This window comes from Schistocerca gregaria, chromosome 3 (assembly GCF_023897955.1).
Source record: "Schistocerca gregaria isolate iqSchGreg1 chromosome 3, iqSchGreg1.2, whole genome shotgun sequence".
In the NCBI taxonomy this organism is placed as follows: domain Eukaryota; kingdom Metazoa; phylum Arthropoda; class Insecta; order Orthoptera; family Acrididae; genus Schistocerca; species Schistocerca gregaria.
In genome coordinates, this window is record NC_064922.1 from 547,314,415 (window position 1) to 547,330,488 (window position 16,074).

Sequence of the window (16,074 nt, forward strand, 5' to 3'; positions counted from 1 at the left end):
TGAAATTGTGTGCTTATGGAATATTGTGTCAGTTACGTGACTGGATTCTTGATTTCCTGTCAGAGATGTCACACTAGTAATTGACAGAAAGTCAAGAGTAAAACAGAAATGATGTCTGGTGGTCCCCAAGGTAGTGTTACAGGCCCTTTGGTGCTCCTTAGCTATATCAATGATTTAGGAGACAATCTAAATAGCCATCATAGGTTGTTTTCAGAAGATGCTGTTGTTTATTGACTAGTATAGTCATCAGAAGATCAAAACAAATTGCAAGATGATTTAGAAAAGATATCTGAATTGGCAATTGTAATGTCATCCACATGAGTAAAGAAATCTGTTAAACGTTGATTACATGATAAATCAGTCAAATCTAAAGGCTGTAAATTCAACTAAATACCTAGGAATTACAATTACAAACAACTTAAATTGGAAAGAACACATTGAAAATTTTGTGAGGAAGGCTAACCAAAGATCACATTTTATTGGCAGGACACTTAGAAAATGTAACAGATCGACTAAAGAGACTTCCTACAGTAAGTTTGTCCATCCCCTTTTAGAATGCTGGTGCCCAATGTGGGATCCTTACCAGATAGGATTGATGGAGAAAGTTCAAAGAAGAGCAGCGTGTTTTATATTATTGCAAAATAGGGGAGAGAATGTCATTGAAATGATACAGGACTTGGGGTGATCATCATTAAAACAAAGGCATTTTTCATTGTAGCAGAATCTTCTCACAAAATTTTGATCACCAACTTCCTCCTCCAAATGCAAAAACATTTTGTTGATGCCTACCTACATAGGGAAAAATGATCATCATAATAAAATAAAGGAAATCAAAGATCACATGGAAAGATATAGGTGTTCATTTTTTCTGCACGCTGTATGAGGTTGGAATGGTAGAGAATTATTGTGAAAGTGATTCGATGAACCCTCTGCCAGGTCCTTAAATGCGATTTGCAGATTATCCATGTAGAAGTAGACGTAGCGTCTACAGTTCTTTTTGTCATCAAGTGGTGTCATACATTCATAAATAATATTTTACTGACAGAAATATGTTTGATAACTTGACGTTTATGAATTTCAATATCTGAATGTTAATTAGATGAAAGACATGGGTTGTTTATAAAGTGTGGAAGGCAAAATTTATACTGGGCTTTTTTAATCAGTGGCTACCAGGGCATGTGTAGTGAAAAATGTATGTCTACCAGAGATTTCTCATGAAAGACCAAACGTCTGTGATAATATAACTAGCACTTCATTATACAGCCAATCATTTAGAAATTAGAACCACAACAAAAGTCTTTAAAAAAGTGTACTACATTTTCAGCAAATGGTGTAGACCACTGTATTAAGAGCTCTGGAAAAGCTGGTATACACCCATTTTTTTGTATCGACAGAAAAAAGATTAACTTGCAACATGTAGCATACATATAAAACAATATCTGAAGCATATGCTGGATTACAGTACTGAACAAGGGGAAAGTCTTTTCAAAATAGTAACAATGATTTATTTGTAACAGTTGGCACAGACTGATTACAAAATAATTAACATAAAACACAACTGTACAAAGCACCCTGACAGCATTCCTGTATGTCACATATTTAGCACCAGTATCCCATTTATATTATCACAGTATTTTGAAAATGGGTGTCAACAGGAAATTTTGAAGTGCTCTTATGATAGAAGCAAAATCTAGTGGCTGAAATACTAGCATTAAAATATAGTCAGAAAAACAAGCATTCCCTTTCATTCAATAATTTATTACTCTTCATGACTAGAAATTTACAATTTCTTAAAAAACAATGTATTTATAAAACAAAAATACAGCACAAGTTTAAAAATGATAAAAAATGAACTTACATAGTAAAAATCATAACACACAGCTGTCACAAGTTTGGCTGTATTGTAACATACATACAGTGGCTATATACAGTCAGTGCTTCATATAATTTAAAAAAAATATCACACCTTTCATATACTTCTTCTGTAAATAGAAGACTTGAAATTTGCAAAGGGAATTTTATGCTGTTGTATCTGAAAATAGAACAAGGCAGCTAGGGTAATGAGTCAGCAGCAACACTCCTGCATGTAATGCACCATGGACTTCTCTTAGACATGAACCCTAATTTGGTCATCTAAGGCACACATCACAAATGCTGCACTTAATATTATTTATTTTTTCAAAAATCACTCATGACAGTCCAAAATGATTTAATAGTATGTAAACATTCTGATGAATCCTGAATTATATGAAATCTGGTAATTATTCTGTCAGTACATATTCTGTTCTTCATATGTATACTCACAGAGATGGTGCCTTAAATATCCAGCAAAAATGTGCAAATGACACTGAAATTATCAACATATTGTTCATTACACTGAAAGATTAATCTGTGACTGCCTAAACAAAACCACTTCCAGATATACATAAAAGGTAAATGTGTCTAGTATTACACATGTTGAAGTAACCAAGAGAGGAAGGAAGACTGAATTAGGAGCAGTTGTGCATTAAAAATGACATAATACAAACAGATACAGTTGTTTCATGCATTTAACAGCCTCACAGATAAACTGGTAAAATTTATCAGCAGTTCATTCTTTTGCAGATATAACAGTTTTCTTCTAAACTGTATAATTTATAATATCTTGTTTGCTAGCTCGTTGATACTAGGATGAACAGAATTGTAGAAGTTTAATGTCATTGCATAAAATGCCTCATTAATTTAATATCTGATTTCAGATTATGCAGTTTCCATCCTTTTAGCTCAATCAATCATTAGAAAAAAATATGTTTTTATCATTCAAAATATTTTAAAACTTTTTTAATTAGCTTGATTAAAATTAATCTGTTGTACTATAATAACTCAAATATACTGCAGAAGTCACAAAGGTATAAATAATGCATATTACAAATTACATTACAGAAACATTCTGGCAATTCTGAGATGGTATAGAAATATTCTGCATCTTCATGAAACTGCTGAACCACTATGAGTACTGAACAAATTTTTCTTTGTGGATATGTACCTTTCACATTGAATAAAATAAAATAAAAGTTATTTAAGCAAATTTCATGCTGCATGAAGATTACTAACAATCAGAAGCACAAGTGGGGTACGAAAAAGAAAAGACAGCGGCCATTACATACTCATTCATTCAAGCTTGACATCTCAAACACACAAAATAAATTCTCTCTTTACAATAAACATTAATTGTACTAACATGAACACAAATTCAATGAGATACTATATAGCAGAGCACCAAATAAGAGTTTCATCCTACAGCTCGGTAACTGCTGCAATGAGATCAAATAACTAGAAATATTTTGACAAGGCCACTCACAGTTTACTGTGCCATAATGAAGAAGTGACTACAGACTTTTTCCTCATTTTAATGATACACTTATGAGCAGTGATATTTTAAGAGATTTTTTTTTTTAACACAGTACAAAACTGGATGCACCAGAAAGTAATTGTCATCAGTACTGCATATTACAACTTAAGTTTTCAGAATTGTAGTGATACAGAGATGCTGGTTGCTTCACTTGGAGGTATGTGTGTGTGTGTGTGTGTGTGTGTGTGTGTGTGTGTCTTTATATAAAATATTTTAAATGGTTTCAAATTTCCTTTATATCTATTAAAATTATTACATAAAGTAGAACTTAAAATATAATATTTTGATTTCCTAAATGAATCTAAAACAATATTAAAAATTATATTCAAAAATTTAACTCATTTTCATGAAATATTCATTACTTTGTGTGGATTATGGATCAAAAAACATTTTAAGACTAAAAATGTCAAGGGAGCACTTAATTTATCTATGATGCTACACAATGATTCAAAAAAGAAAATATCTCTGTAAGACAGTTGGGTACTAAGATAGCAGTTATTGTTGTTAAATGTAAACAGATAGCAGTTGTCACTAAACACTCCAAAAGCATCCAACATCAGTTTTATAACAATACTGCAGCTTACCACAGCCAAACATTTCCTTCAACCCTTGCATTTTCTACATAAAAAATCATTAAGGCTCTGACAAACATCAGTAAACATAATATCTGTTACCTGCCCACGAATGAATATTACGTGTCATCTCTTTGTATTGCTAGAAAAAAATATTTGAAATAATATACATCAGCAGTAACTGTGCACTGCATTTAATTATATATTAACAATTCAATCAGATCCCTGCCTCATATCATATCAAAATCTTAATACACATTATTTATATATCATATATATAACGATAATGCACGCACTGTTAAAGTCTAATGCATTTCATCCACACTCCAATCCAGTCACTTGATAGGAAGACATTTAAATAATGCATTTGATTCTCATCAATGACTTTCACTTATTGACAATTTGACAATATTGCACATAGTTTGACTAGATGAAAAAAAAAATAAAAAAAAATGCAGTATCTGAAGCAATGAAATAACTTGCAACAAATCTGCACTCTTTACTGATGTAACGTCAAGTCTTGACTAGTAGTACTGAAACTGGAATTCTTTGAACATTGCCTATGTGTAGAATTATTGTGATAAAGGATAAATCATTACATTTCAGTATGTTTATAGCAACATTGAATTTCATTTTTTGTGGAGCTATTTGCAAAATAATAGCAGCAAATAATAGCAGCAATCTTTTGTTCTCCAATATAATAAGTATTATTTATAATATAATTATTTTGATGATTTATGGAAAAGTTAGCTGTAATCATCAAGAAGAACTGGTTATGTTTTTCTGCAACAAGAATGTGACTGAAAAATTGAAAGAAAGTTATTTCAAATGATCATATCAAGTTTAAGCTCTTGCATTTCATGGCACAGTTTGAGTGCATCAACTATAAAGTAAAGGAAATAAACACACAAACATAAATATGATGGAAACTTAGCATCAAATTTGATGTGTACATCATCAGTAGCAATAAATGCAAAAAATCAGCCCCTAACCACACAAATTATTACTGTCTGCAGCACTAGTAGTAATGTGTTTTTTAAAGTATATGAAACAAATTGTTCAGTTTACCATATGAGAATAAAAAAATTAGAATGATTTACAATGTATATTGAAATTAAAATCAGCTCTTATATCCTTATTTCACTGATAACCAGTCCATAAATGTTTATATACACATGAATCAGTCTTTCAGAATGGTATTCTTACTTAAGACTTTTCCCAGAATGCTATTTGTTGATAGGACCTTAGAAAAATTTTGTGTGCGCAGCAGTTTGATCAGACATAAAACACAATTTCATTGGTTTTTCTTTCATTATATTTAACACTGAGTATTTTTTGAACCAAAGTCATTTTCCTGTCACAGTCACATCAGGGAACAACAACACTGAACACAATGCGCAGCTTACATATGGTTGTAGTTGTACCACTGTGCTACAATATGGAAAAAGCACAATTATAACAAATTGACTTAGCCCTCAACTAACTGCATCTATGTTATGATCTGAATTAATTATTTTCAGTGCTATATATTATCTACTCAGATAAACTAAAACAAAAATCTAGCCCAAATTGTTTGATGATTTTTTTTCCATTACCAGTAACTTGGAGTTTATGATCTCTGTAAACTGTTGGCTACCATTATTTATGAAAGATATTCAATAATTTTTCAAATTTTAATACAAGGTAAGGTGAATTTATGCATTTTACTTCCCCATGATGATAATGAAAGACAGCATGAAAAATATTGTATTATTGTGTGATTAAAAATTTTTCTTGGTGTAACTGTTTTAGATAAGTTAACAGATTTTATTAACCTAACTTTAACAACAAGTCTGCCTTTCAAGTTTATTTTTGTAATGCGAGACAATTATGGAACAATCAGTCTTTTCTCTTCTAATCTTCAGCTAGCTCAATAGCTATACAGAAGAAAGAACTTAATTATTATTGAGTAATATAAACAAAGCAGTGACTTTTATTGCATAAAATCTGCTGTTGATTATACAGCAAGCAAATATCATAGCAAATGAACTCAAATGTCTGAACTTACAAATTTTCTTATTCCCTCCTGTTTGAAAACTGACTTTTATTTGGTAGTCATATGAGGCAGTGCTCTCCAAAAATTCCACAGAAGGTCTATTATTTTGAGTAATAAATACATTAGTCAATCAGTTTCATACTTTTATGCATTTCCGATTACTTCAGATTAAATTCATGTATCACTGGTTAGACCAAAACTTTTGTTGCATTAATTACAGTGTTATAATGCACAGTTGAAGCTTCTCTTTCCCTGTATTATCTATGACACAGTCCGTTCTACAAACATTCAAAATTGTTTCGAGTGAGTGTCCATTATGAGACCATTTCTTTAGGTTTTCATACTCCAAATAATGCAACACTACCAGTTTAGACTTCCTCAAAAACCAAAACAGAAAAAAACAGTACATCTTTTCAATAATATCGCCGATGCACTTCACTTAATCTCTAATAACATAATTTTAGACATGGCGTGTGTTTTATGTTGCAAAGATTCCTCCTTTGTGGAAAGTTAGTATCAGAATTATTACTATGAGGAATGTCATTCATTTACTTAAACACTCAACCATACTCTCCCTCTCTCTCTCTCTCTCTCTCTCTCTCTCTCTCTCTCTCTTTCTCTCTCTCTCTACATCTCCTTCTGTCCCCAGACACTTGAAAATGCTGTTAAGTCCTTCACCTAAATCATTCTCTCCACAACATACTCTACTAATTTAGACATTTTCACATAATTGAATAACATATTCAAAATCTACATCATTAAGTCAAACAGATTTTCTATAGTGTTTTGATGGTTAGCACTGCTGAAACTGTGGAATGGTAAACTGTACTTTACATACCACAAAAATAACCAAATATTAAATATTATTTATAACTTACAACTCAGTACAAACATAGGAAAATCACATGATTTATATCAAATGGAAATCCCTTACACAACTGTAGTTTCTGTACAGAACAGAAAGAAACAACTGTCAGCTTTGTAACAGATTTATGTACATTAGGCAAATGTGTATAAATATATCTACAAAGCTCAGTTCCACACATTTGCCTACATTAATACTTCAGTTCTGTTTATGTATTTAGATAAGTATTATCTCATTAAGAGGAAATGTTCTCTTTCACAAGCAACAGGCACTGTGCCCACAACAATTTCACAAACATAATTTACCTGAATCTAAGACAGGCACTCACCTGTATGCAAACAACTAACAGCTGCTCTCACTCCCAGGTCTACTAAAACTAGATCTTCTCAACCACATATGTAAGCTTCCTTATGCTTCATTTCATTTCTTCTTTTGGCTTCATTACTGAAACACATACACTTAGAATCACAAGTTTCGCTCTTACCGATTCACATTTGTTAATTCAGGCCACGTGATCACCATTGTCAATATCCATTGAAGCCTGTGGTGAGCTGGTGTTCTCCACAGCCTTTTCTGTAACACTTTCAATAATCTGTCCCACACTAACACCAGTTTTTTCAGGAATTGTGTCAATATGACCACCTCCAGAATTTTTAGGAAGAGCTGGAGTCTTAGGCATTGGGCTGTCCCCACTACAAGATGACCCATCATCACAACTGTTAGAAACATCACTAGCAGTAAAGTGTTTTGTCTTGTTCTCTGGCATTTCTGTGCCAGGTTGTGATAACCTTTTGTCCACTGTCTTGTTGCTAGTGGCATACTGAGTAATCTGCCGAACTTGTGCTTGCGATGACAATAAGCTTGCCACCCTAGCTTGGGAATTTTCATCAGGAACTTTACTAATAACACTATTAAGCTGTAAAGAATGTGAAGTACTTCCAGTAGGCTGTGCAGACTTGTTGAACTGGCTGTCACCACAACTGTAGTCATAACTGCAGCAAAGCCTCCCATCCTGTAAAAGAAAATATTTTGTTTTTATATTCCCTGTGAAAGAAAAAGCAACTAATATTACTTTATGTACCTTATTTACTAGATCATATTTCCTACAATAACAAACACATCACACCACTTCACTGATATAAATAAAATACACCTTAGCTAGTTTATTCACATGTGAAACAACAAAAGGAACGTGTAATAATAGAGTTTTCTATTAAGCTAATGAACGATGGTCAAGAACATACAATTACAGTATCTGAACGTCAGTAACATCTGCAACACTGCATCAGTTGAAACATGGTGGAATACTATACTGTGAATGTATTTCATTAAAACTCTTTCTGTAACCTTTCATTTAACATTTTCATGAAAATAATTTCTGTTTAATGTGCAAATAAAGTCAAAAATAAGTAGAATTTACAGTCTGCAAATGAGCTAAAGGTAAAACTTTTCAAAGGTAGATGTACATCACCCATCCAAAGTGTTCCGATACTGATCATATTCCTGGCATATAAGCAGCACAGAAACTACAGTGACAGCTTAACTAAGAACTTTAAACAAGAGATGTGCATTAGACCAGTCACTTGTGAGCAGGCAGTTTTCTTAGTGGATGTGTGGCAGTAGCGTGTCAACATTTTTATGAAGTTAAAACATAAAGTAAGACAGAGGACCAGCAACTTGCACACTTGTGATGATTTTTATATCACACTTATTTTAAATTTTAAAAATTTTGATAGTGAATATGAATCTGTTATTAGAAGAGTAGTGTGCTATTAGCATAGGATACTGTAATGCATCAGTCCACCCATTATCGACCATGTGCCATTTTCATATTTTTTGAGTTACATTTTGATCACGGCATAGAGCCACTTCATAGGTTTCACCACATATCATTACAGTGTTGTATTTTTAATGATTCCTGAATTTTCACAGTTTTGATTTGTACAGTATAACTGATTAATAGAACCTATTGGATGTAGTGAAATTTGTACCTGGATCAGCACTATTTAACGAATAGTGGATGATAATCACTGTAAAAACATGAAGCGTGCAAAGCCTCACAGCCCATAAGAATATTACATGTAGCCACTACTGACCTCTATTGAGTTCACATTAATATGGTCATAACACGAACCTTCAGTATATTATGTACATATGGAGTGCATTTACAGTACTTCTCTTAGGGAAGTTACCGGGTCCTGAATACACATTTCTGTTCTATACATATATTATAATAGCAGTTGTGATTATTGTACATGTGTGCACTCATGGAAGTGTATATTAACATTTATAATGAAGGTATGGAATGTTAATTACACCAATAGGAGTCATCTAATTTTTCTGGAATGTAAAAATATTTAAGGATTACTTCAACAGCTATGTATTGTTTGCAGGCTATAGTTTGAGAATGGATAATGTACTTTGAAACTAGTCACCACAAATACAAATATTTGAATCAACTGTGAGTGAAAATGAAGAAAAAAAAATGGTGTATTGACACAGTTGTGTTGCAAATTGCAATAGAAGAACCATCTCTAAATAAAGTATTCAAGACATTCTCCAGAATGTTTTGAAGACAAGCAAAGTGTGTACAAAGTTTTCCTCACACACATTGACTCTCGAACAAAAATGATGATGTGAGACAAGAGATTGTCTGACATATACAGTGTTCAGATAACTTACGTGAGTTTTTCAGCTGAGTTAACCTATCTTGAGGTCATTTTTTGTCAGAATGGATAAAGTGAAAGACAGATCAGAATTGTGTTGTGCTAGCGACCAACTGTGCATCAGTGATTATAACACCAAGTTGGCACTAAGTTTTCTGCCTTACAAGATTAGTCCCAATCTATGGTAATATAGTAAAGTTTTTTCAACCCTACATCTAAGATTAGGGTCCATTTAGATTCCATTAAGGATTATTTTCATTTGCATAAGGTGGGTGTCTATTGTATTCCTTGCAATTGTCAGATATCGGTGAGACTATCAGGACCGAGGAAAACCAGTATACTTACAACAGCTGAGCAAATTGGCTACTGCAGAACACTGTCTTTGTACCAGTCATCCTATGGAATATAACAATGGAGCATTTCCAGCTAATGGGATAGTGTTATTAAGGAAGCAGTTGAAATTAAATTAGCAAATAAACTTGTAAATAGAGATGGAGGTTTTTGCTTAAATTTGGTGTGGAACCCTACTCTCTCACTTTTCGAAAACAGAGTATCAAAGTTAATCACACTGCACATTTTGTTCAGTAATTTTCGTTATCAGTAACTTCTTGCATTCATCATCTTTTGTTGGGTGGTAGTGCTAGTGTTTATGGAGAGAGAGAGAGAGAGAGAGAGAGAGAGAGAGAGAGAGAGAGAGAGAGAGAGATGTTTCCAAAATTGCTCTAAAAACTAAGATTTTAAATTCCTTTGTACAGAGCTTACTTGGCTGCATTTTTGTCTTGAAAATGAAGGGTGATCACCTGTCAATGTAATGATGGCTATGAGGATGTCATCCAGCTGCATTTGTGTAAGTTATTTGAACATAGATGATTATGCATGGATGCCTGTCAAAAATTGATCAAAATGAAAAATGTGAACAATTCTTTTCTGCAAAATACACTTCTGGAAATGGAAAAAAGAACACATTGACACCGGTGTGTCAGACCCACCATACTTGCTCCGGACACTGCGAGAGGGCTGTACAAGCAATGATCACACGCACGGCACAGCGGACACACCAGGAACCACGGTGTTGGCCGTCGAATGGCGCTAGCTGCGCAGCATTTGTGCCCCGCCGCCGTCAGTGTCAGCCAGTTTGCCGTGGCATACGGAGCTCCATCGCAGTCTTTAACACTGGTAGCGTGCCGCGACAGCGTGGACGTGAACCGTATGTGCAGTTGATGGACTTTGAGCGAGGGCGTATAGTGGGCATGCGGGATGCTGGGTGGATGTACTGCCGATTGCTCAACACGTGGGGCGTGAGGTCTCCACAGTACATCGATGTTGTCGCCAGTGGTCGGCGGAAGGTGCACGTGCCCGTCGACCTGGGACCGGACCGCAGCGACGCACGGATGCACGCCAAGACCGTAGGATCCTACGCAGTGCCGTAGGGGACCGCACCGCCACTTCCCAGCAAATTAGGGACACTGTTGCTCCTGGGGTATCGGCGAGGACCATTCGCAACCGTCTCCATGAAGCTGGGCTACGGTCCCGCACACCGTTAGGCCGTCTTCCGCTCATGCCCCAACATCGTGCAACCAGCCTCCAGTGGTGTCGCGACAGGCGTGAATGGAGGGACGAATGGAGACGTGTCGTCTTCAGCGATGAGAGTCGCTTCTGCCTTGGTGCCAATGATGGTCGTATGCGTGTTTGGCGCCGTGCAGGTGAGCACCACAATCAGGACTGCATATGACCGAGGGACACAGGGCCAACACCTGGCATCATGGTGTGGGGAGCGATCTCCTACACTGGCCGTACGCCTCTAGTGATCGTCGAGGGGACACTGAATGGTGCACGGTACATCCAAACCGTCATCGAACCCATCGTTCTACCATTCCTAGACCGGCAAGGGAACTTGCTGTTCCAACAGGACAATGCACGTCCGCATGTATCCCGTGCCACCCAACGTGCTCTAGAAGGTGTAAGTCAACTATCCTGGCCAGCAAGATCTCCGGATCTGTCCCCCATTGAGCATGTTTGGGACTGGATGATGCGTCGTCTCACGCGGTCTGCACGTCCAGCACAAACGCTGGTCCAACTGAGGCGCCAGGTGGAAATGGCATGGCAAGCCGTTCCACAGGACTACATCCAGCATCTCTACGATCGTCTCCATGGGAGAATAGCAGCCTGCATTGCTGCGAAAGGTGGATATACACTGTACTAGTGCCGACATTGTGCATGCTCTGTTGCCTGTGTCTATGTGCCTGTGGTTCTGTCAGTGTGATCATGTGATGTATCTGACCCCAGGAATGTGTCAATAAAGTTTCCCCTTCCTGGGACAATTAATTCACGGTGTTCTTATTTCAATTTCCAGGAGTGTATTATCATGAGAGATGATACCTGGCGTTATCGGCATGAAACTATCACAAAACACCAAAGTGCAGAAATTAACATGAAGTGTCAATGCTCTGATGTCATAACCAACACTCAAGACATTGCAATGTGTGAGTTTAACAATATACCAAAGAAGAACTTTTCTGACAATATCACATGGCTATAAGAGTGTTTTGTACACTGTACACTAGTAGTGGGAGACTGCATAGAACATCTTAGGCATTAAAACCATCACATAACTTTTCTCTGTTTTTTATTAATTCAGCTTCAAAAGTTTTTGTGCTGATGGGGTCTTATCTTCTGCTTCTGTGGTCACGGATTTACAGGATTTAAACACAGTCTGAATTTCTCACAGTGTGTTAAAAGGAAATTATCTACTTGCACATATGAAAAAGGTTATGATCAGATAAAAATAGCAAGAACTCAATATTGATAAAAATAAGAGATGTAAGGAAGATCACAATAATGTTAAAATATAAATAATGTCACATCTGAATCAAGAGAAACAAATTACTAAAAAGGTAAACAGCACTATTAATTGAAGTTACTCAAATTAAAAGGTATTCATGATAAAAGAGATAAAAGGAATTCATACTGTCACAAAACAACAGTCATAAAACAGTCATAAGAGCATACAAAAGCATCTAGCTGAATAATTAAAAAATAAGTAAAACAAATCAGTAAGAAGTTAATTCAGTAGTGTAATTCTTACATTAAGCATAGGTTTCACATTTTTATTAAAACTACCATTTACCAGTCACTTCCTTTACATTAATTTGGTCATCACTATACACCAAAAGAGCTACATTTCTATATCATGCTGATTATAAAAAGCAAGTGAAGGAATGACTGCAGCAGAATATTGCACATAAAATTTCCAAAGAAAATGAAAACTTATGCTCATGTCTGTATTATTTACTCAGCTGTATAGGTTTCCTTATCTATTCCCATATATCCTCTAGGATCTGTTGATCTTACTTATTCTTCTCAAGAAATACTTGTCCTGGCCAACATACTATAAAAAAAAAAAAAAAAAAAAAAAAAAAATCCCTTGCTGAATGGCTCCCATGTTTATTTGAATGGTTCTGATGAAGATATTAAAGTTTTATCTCTGCTTCACTATACTTTCAGTGTAGATAAATGTATACCAACAAAGGCCATACAGCTTACACAATACATGCTTTGGTACAGTTAGAGACTTCAGTATTTCCTTCACCATACAGCTAAGGATTCTTTTTCACGGCATTAGTAACTCACAACTCACTTGCAGTCAGTTTATGCAAATCATTACAACTGACATTTATATGGTTCTCACTTCCTCTTTTCCCATAACATATTTCTTCATGCATATGCCATATCAATTCCTCTCCTAATCTGATCGTATTTATTTTGGTGTCAGCTTTCAACTCTTCTGATGAAACGTTTAACACATTACTATGATACCATCCTCAATAAAACCACAACAATCCATGGCATACATTTCTTCTCAAGTAACAAAATCATTCTTGTACATAAACTTGTTGTAATACAGAATCCTGTGTGAGTCACTGAAGTGTTTCCCAATGCTAATACTTTTTCATCAGTATGGTACATGAATGTGTGTTTTGTGAATCTGTACAATCTTGGCATAATTTTGTTGACTAGTGTCTTCAGCAAAAGCAGACATGTAATTGAAAATTATAAATGGTTACATGGCCTTTGCTTGATCCTGTAGTAAGTAGGAAAGCAGCTCATCACAAAATATAAATAAAGATGTAACCTTGCAGTAGGACCTGCCTAGGTTTTGGTACAGCTGTGCAATTGCTAAGTTCAGTATTATCCTAAAATATGCTATCTGTGCAGACATCTAAATTTCTATTAGGTCATGTGCTCTCATAATGATTCAGAGGTCCCAGAAACAATTACTGTTGCTCACTTACTAGATAAACTTCATGTGTAAAATTCATTGGTGTCCAGGCGGTGAGCAAATTAAATTGGTATCAGTACATTCATACGCTGAACAAAAATTCCGTTCATTCTGCTTTCAGTCACTGTCTTGGTTTCCAGATAAAAATACTAATGTATTTTGCATGTTTTCACTCCCTGCTATGTTACATGACAATCTTCCTGGGAAATGCAGCTAAGGTCTATGAAGTATTTAGTCTGCAAAAATGAGCAACAAGAATATTATGTTGACTGGATAACTAACCTCCTGTAAGACCTATCCAAGTACCTAGGAATTCTTACACTTGTGCGAAAGTAAACTTACTCTTTAAACAATACACTTCAGTTTTAAATCAGTTAAGCACTACACAACAGTACAACCTATACAAATAGTTTTTTATGTGAGTCCTGCATTCCTGTCTACTCTACTCTGTGAAGTGCTTTTGTCTGCAATTTTTTTTTTTTTTTTATGCCTCCCACTGATAAACGGTATGTCACTGACGATGTATATGTATATTAAAAACAAAGATTCCAAGACTTACCAAGCGGGAAAGCGCCGGTAGACAGGCACAATAAATAAAACACACACACAGAGTTTCTAGCTTTCATAACCGATGGCTTCTTCAGGAAAGAGGGAAGGAGAGGGAAGACGAAAGGATGTGGGTTTTAAGGGAGAGGGTAAGGAGTCATTCCAATCCCGGGAGCGAAAAGACTTACCTTAGGGGGAAAAAAGGATAGGTATATACTCATGCGCGCGCGCACGCACACACACACACACACACACACACACACACACACACACACACACACACACACACATCCATCCATACATATGTATATATGTGCGCGAGTATATACCTATCCTTTTTTCCCCCTAAGGTAAGTCTTTCCGCTCCCGGGATTTGAATGACTCCTTACCCTCTCCCTTAAAACCCACATCCTTTCGTCTTTCCCTCTCCTTCCCTCTTTCCTGAATAAGCAATTGTTGGTTTCGAAAGCTAGAAATTCTTTGTGTGGGTTTGTGTGTTTTATTTATTGTGCCTGTCTACCGGCACTTTCCCGCTTGGTAAGTCTTGGAATCTTTGTTTTTAATATATTTTTCCCATGTGGAAGTTTCTTTCTATTTTATTTACAATGTATATGTATTTACAAATAAATTAAAAACATATCTAAATAGCCACTGTGTGCATACAGTATCTGAATATTTAAACAATGATTGCTCCAGGTATAAATATCAACAATGTAGGAAAATATAGATGCAACTTACTATAAATAAGAGCACATTAAGTTGCAGACCAGCACAATTAAAAGATGCATACGAAAGCTTTCAGCCACAGCCTTCATCAGCAACAGAGGAAGAAATACCATTCATACACACAACCAAGAACATCCCATGCACACATGACCAACAATTCTGGTAGCTTTGGCCAGAATATCAGCCCAAACTGCCAGAGCTGGTGTCATGTGTGCATGTGATGTACTTGCTTGTATGTATGAATGGTGTGTGTCTCTCTGTTGCCGATGTAGATTGTGGCTAAAACCCTTATGTAAGTGTCTTTTAATTGTGCACCTCTGAAACTTAATGTGTCTACTTCATTGCAAGTAGCAATCTATCTTTTACTACATTATCTGAATATTTGAGTTCTGGTTTTTCTGACCCCAGTTGGGGTTGTAAAAAATAAAGTTTATTGAAACTAAACTTTCCCTTGTACAGTACAATACATTATAATCACTATCATTTATAATTTCTGAATAGTCACAAAGTTACTGGGTATGTATTAATAGTACCCAAGAGCTGGAAATACTGCAGCATATTTACAGAAAAGAGGCTTTGTTGTAATTAAATAAGATGCTACCACACAGTGTTGTAAGTAATCAGCAGTTGGGGTGAAATTCTAGATAAATAACACCAACCATATATTATTAATTATAGACAGTTGCTAATTAAATTTACTGGTGCAGACAGATCTCTTTATCTCTATCGTATACATAAATTTTGCACAGAAATGTTCATGATGGGGCTTCTGGAGAATCTCAACATACGGGAACAGTATTATCAGACAACTACTAATTATCTTCACTGAAAAAATAGCAAAAAGCAAGAATGTAACACTAGGATCAAAAATCACCTCTACAAAATCTTTAAAGGGTTAACATTAAGTTAAATTTACATCCTGGACTTCTTTCCACATCCCAGATTTGACAAGAGTTTGTTATACATAATGAGTGACAACTGGGAAATTTCTGAC

General features: G+C 35.4%; 1 protein-coding gene across 5 annotated transcripts in view; it reads right to left on the reverse strand.

Annotated features, from left to right (window-relative positions):
- Positions 1 to 1,485: 1,485 nt before the first annotated feature.
- Positions 1,486 to 16,074, reverse strand: part of LOC126354025 (protein kinase C-binding protein NELL1-like) — an 871,152-nt gene continuing 856,563 nt past the window's right edge. For all 5 annotated transcript variants that reach the window (XM_050003353.1, XM_050003352.1, XM_050003356.1 and 2 more), the window contains one exon: positions 1,486 to 7,875. In XM_050003353.1, the coding sequence (XP_049859310.1) occupies positions 7,366 to 7,875 (510 nt within the window). In that variant the 3' untranslated portion in view covers positions 1,486 to 7,365. The remainder of the gene's footprint in view (positions 7,876 to 16,074) is intronic.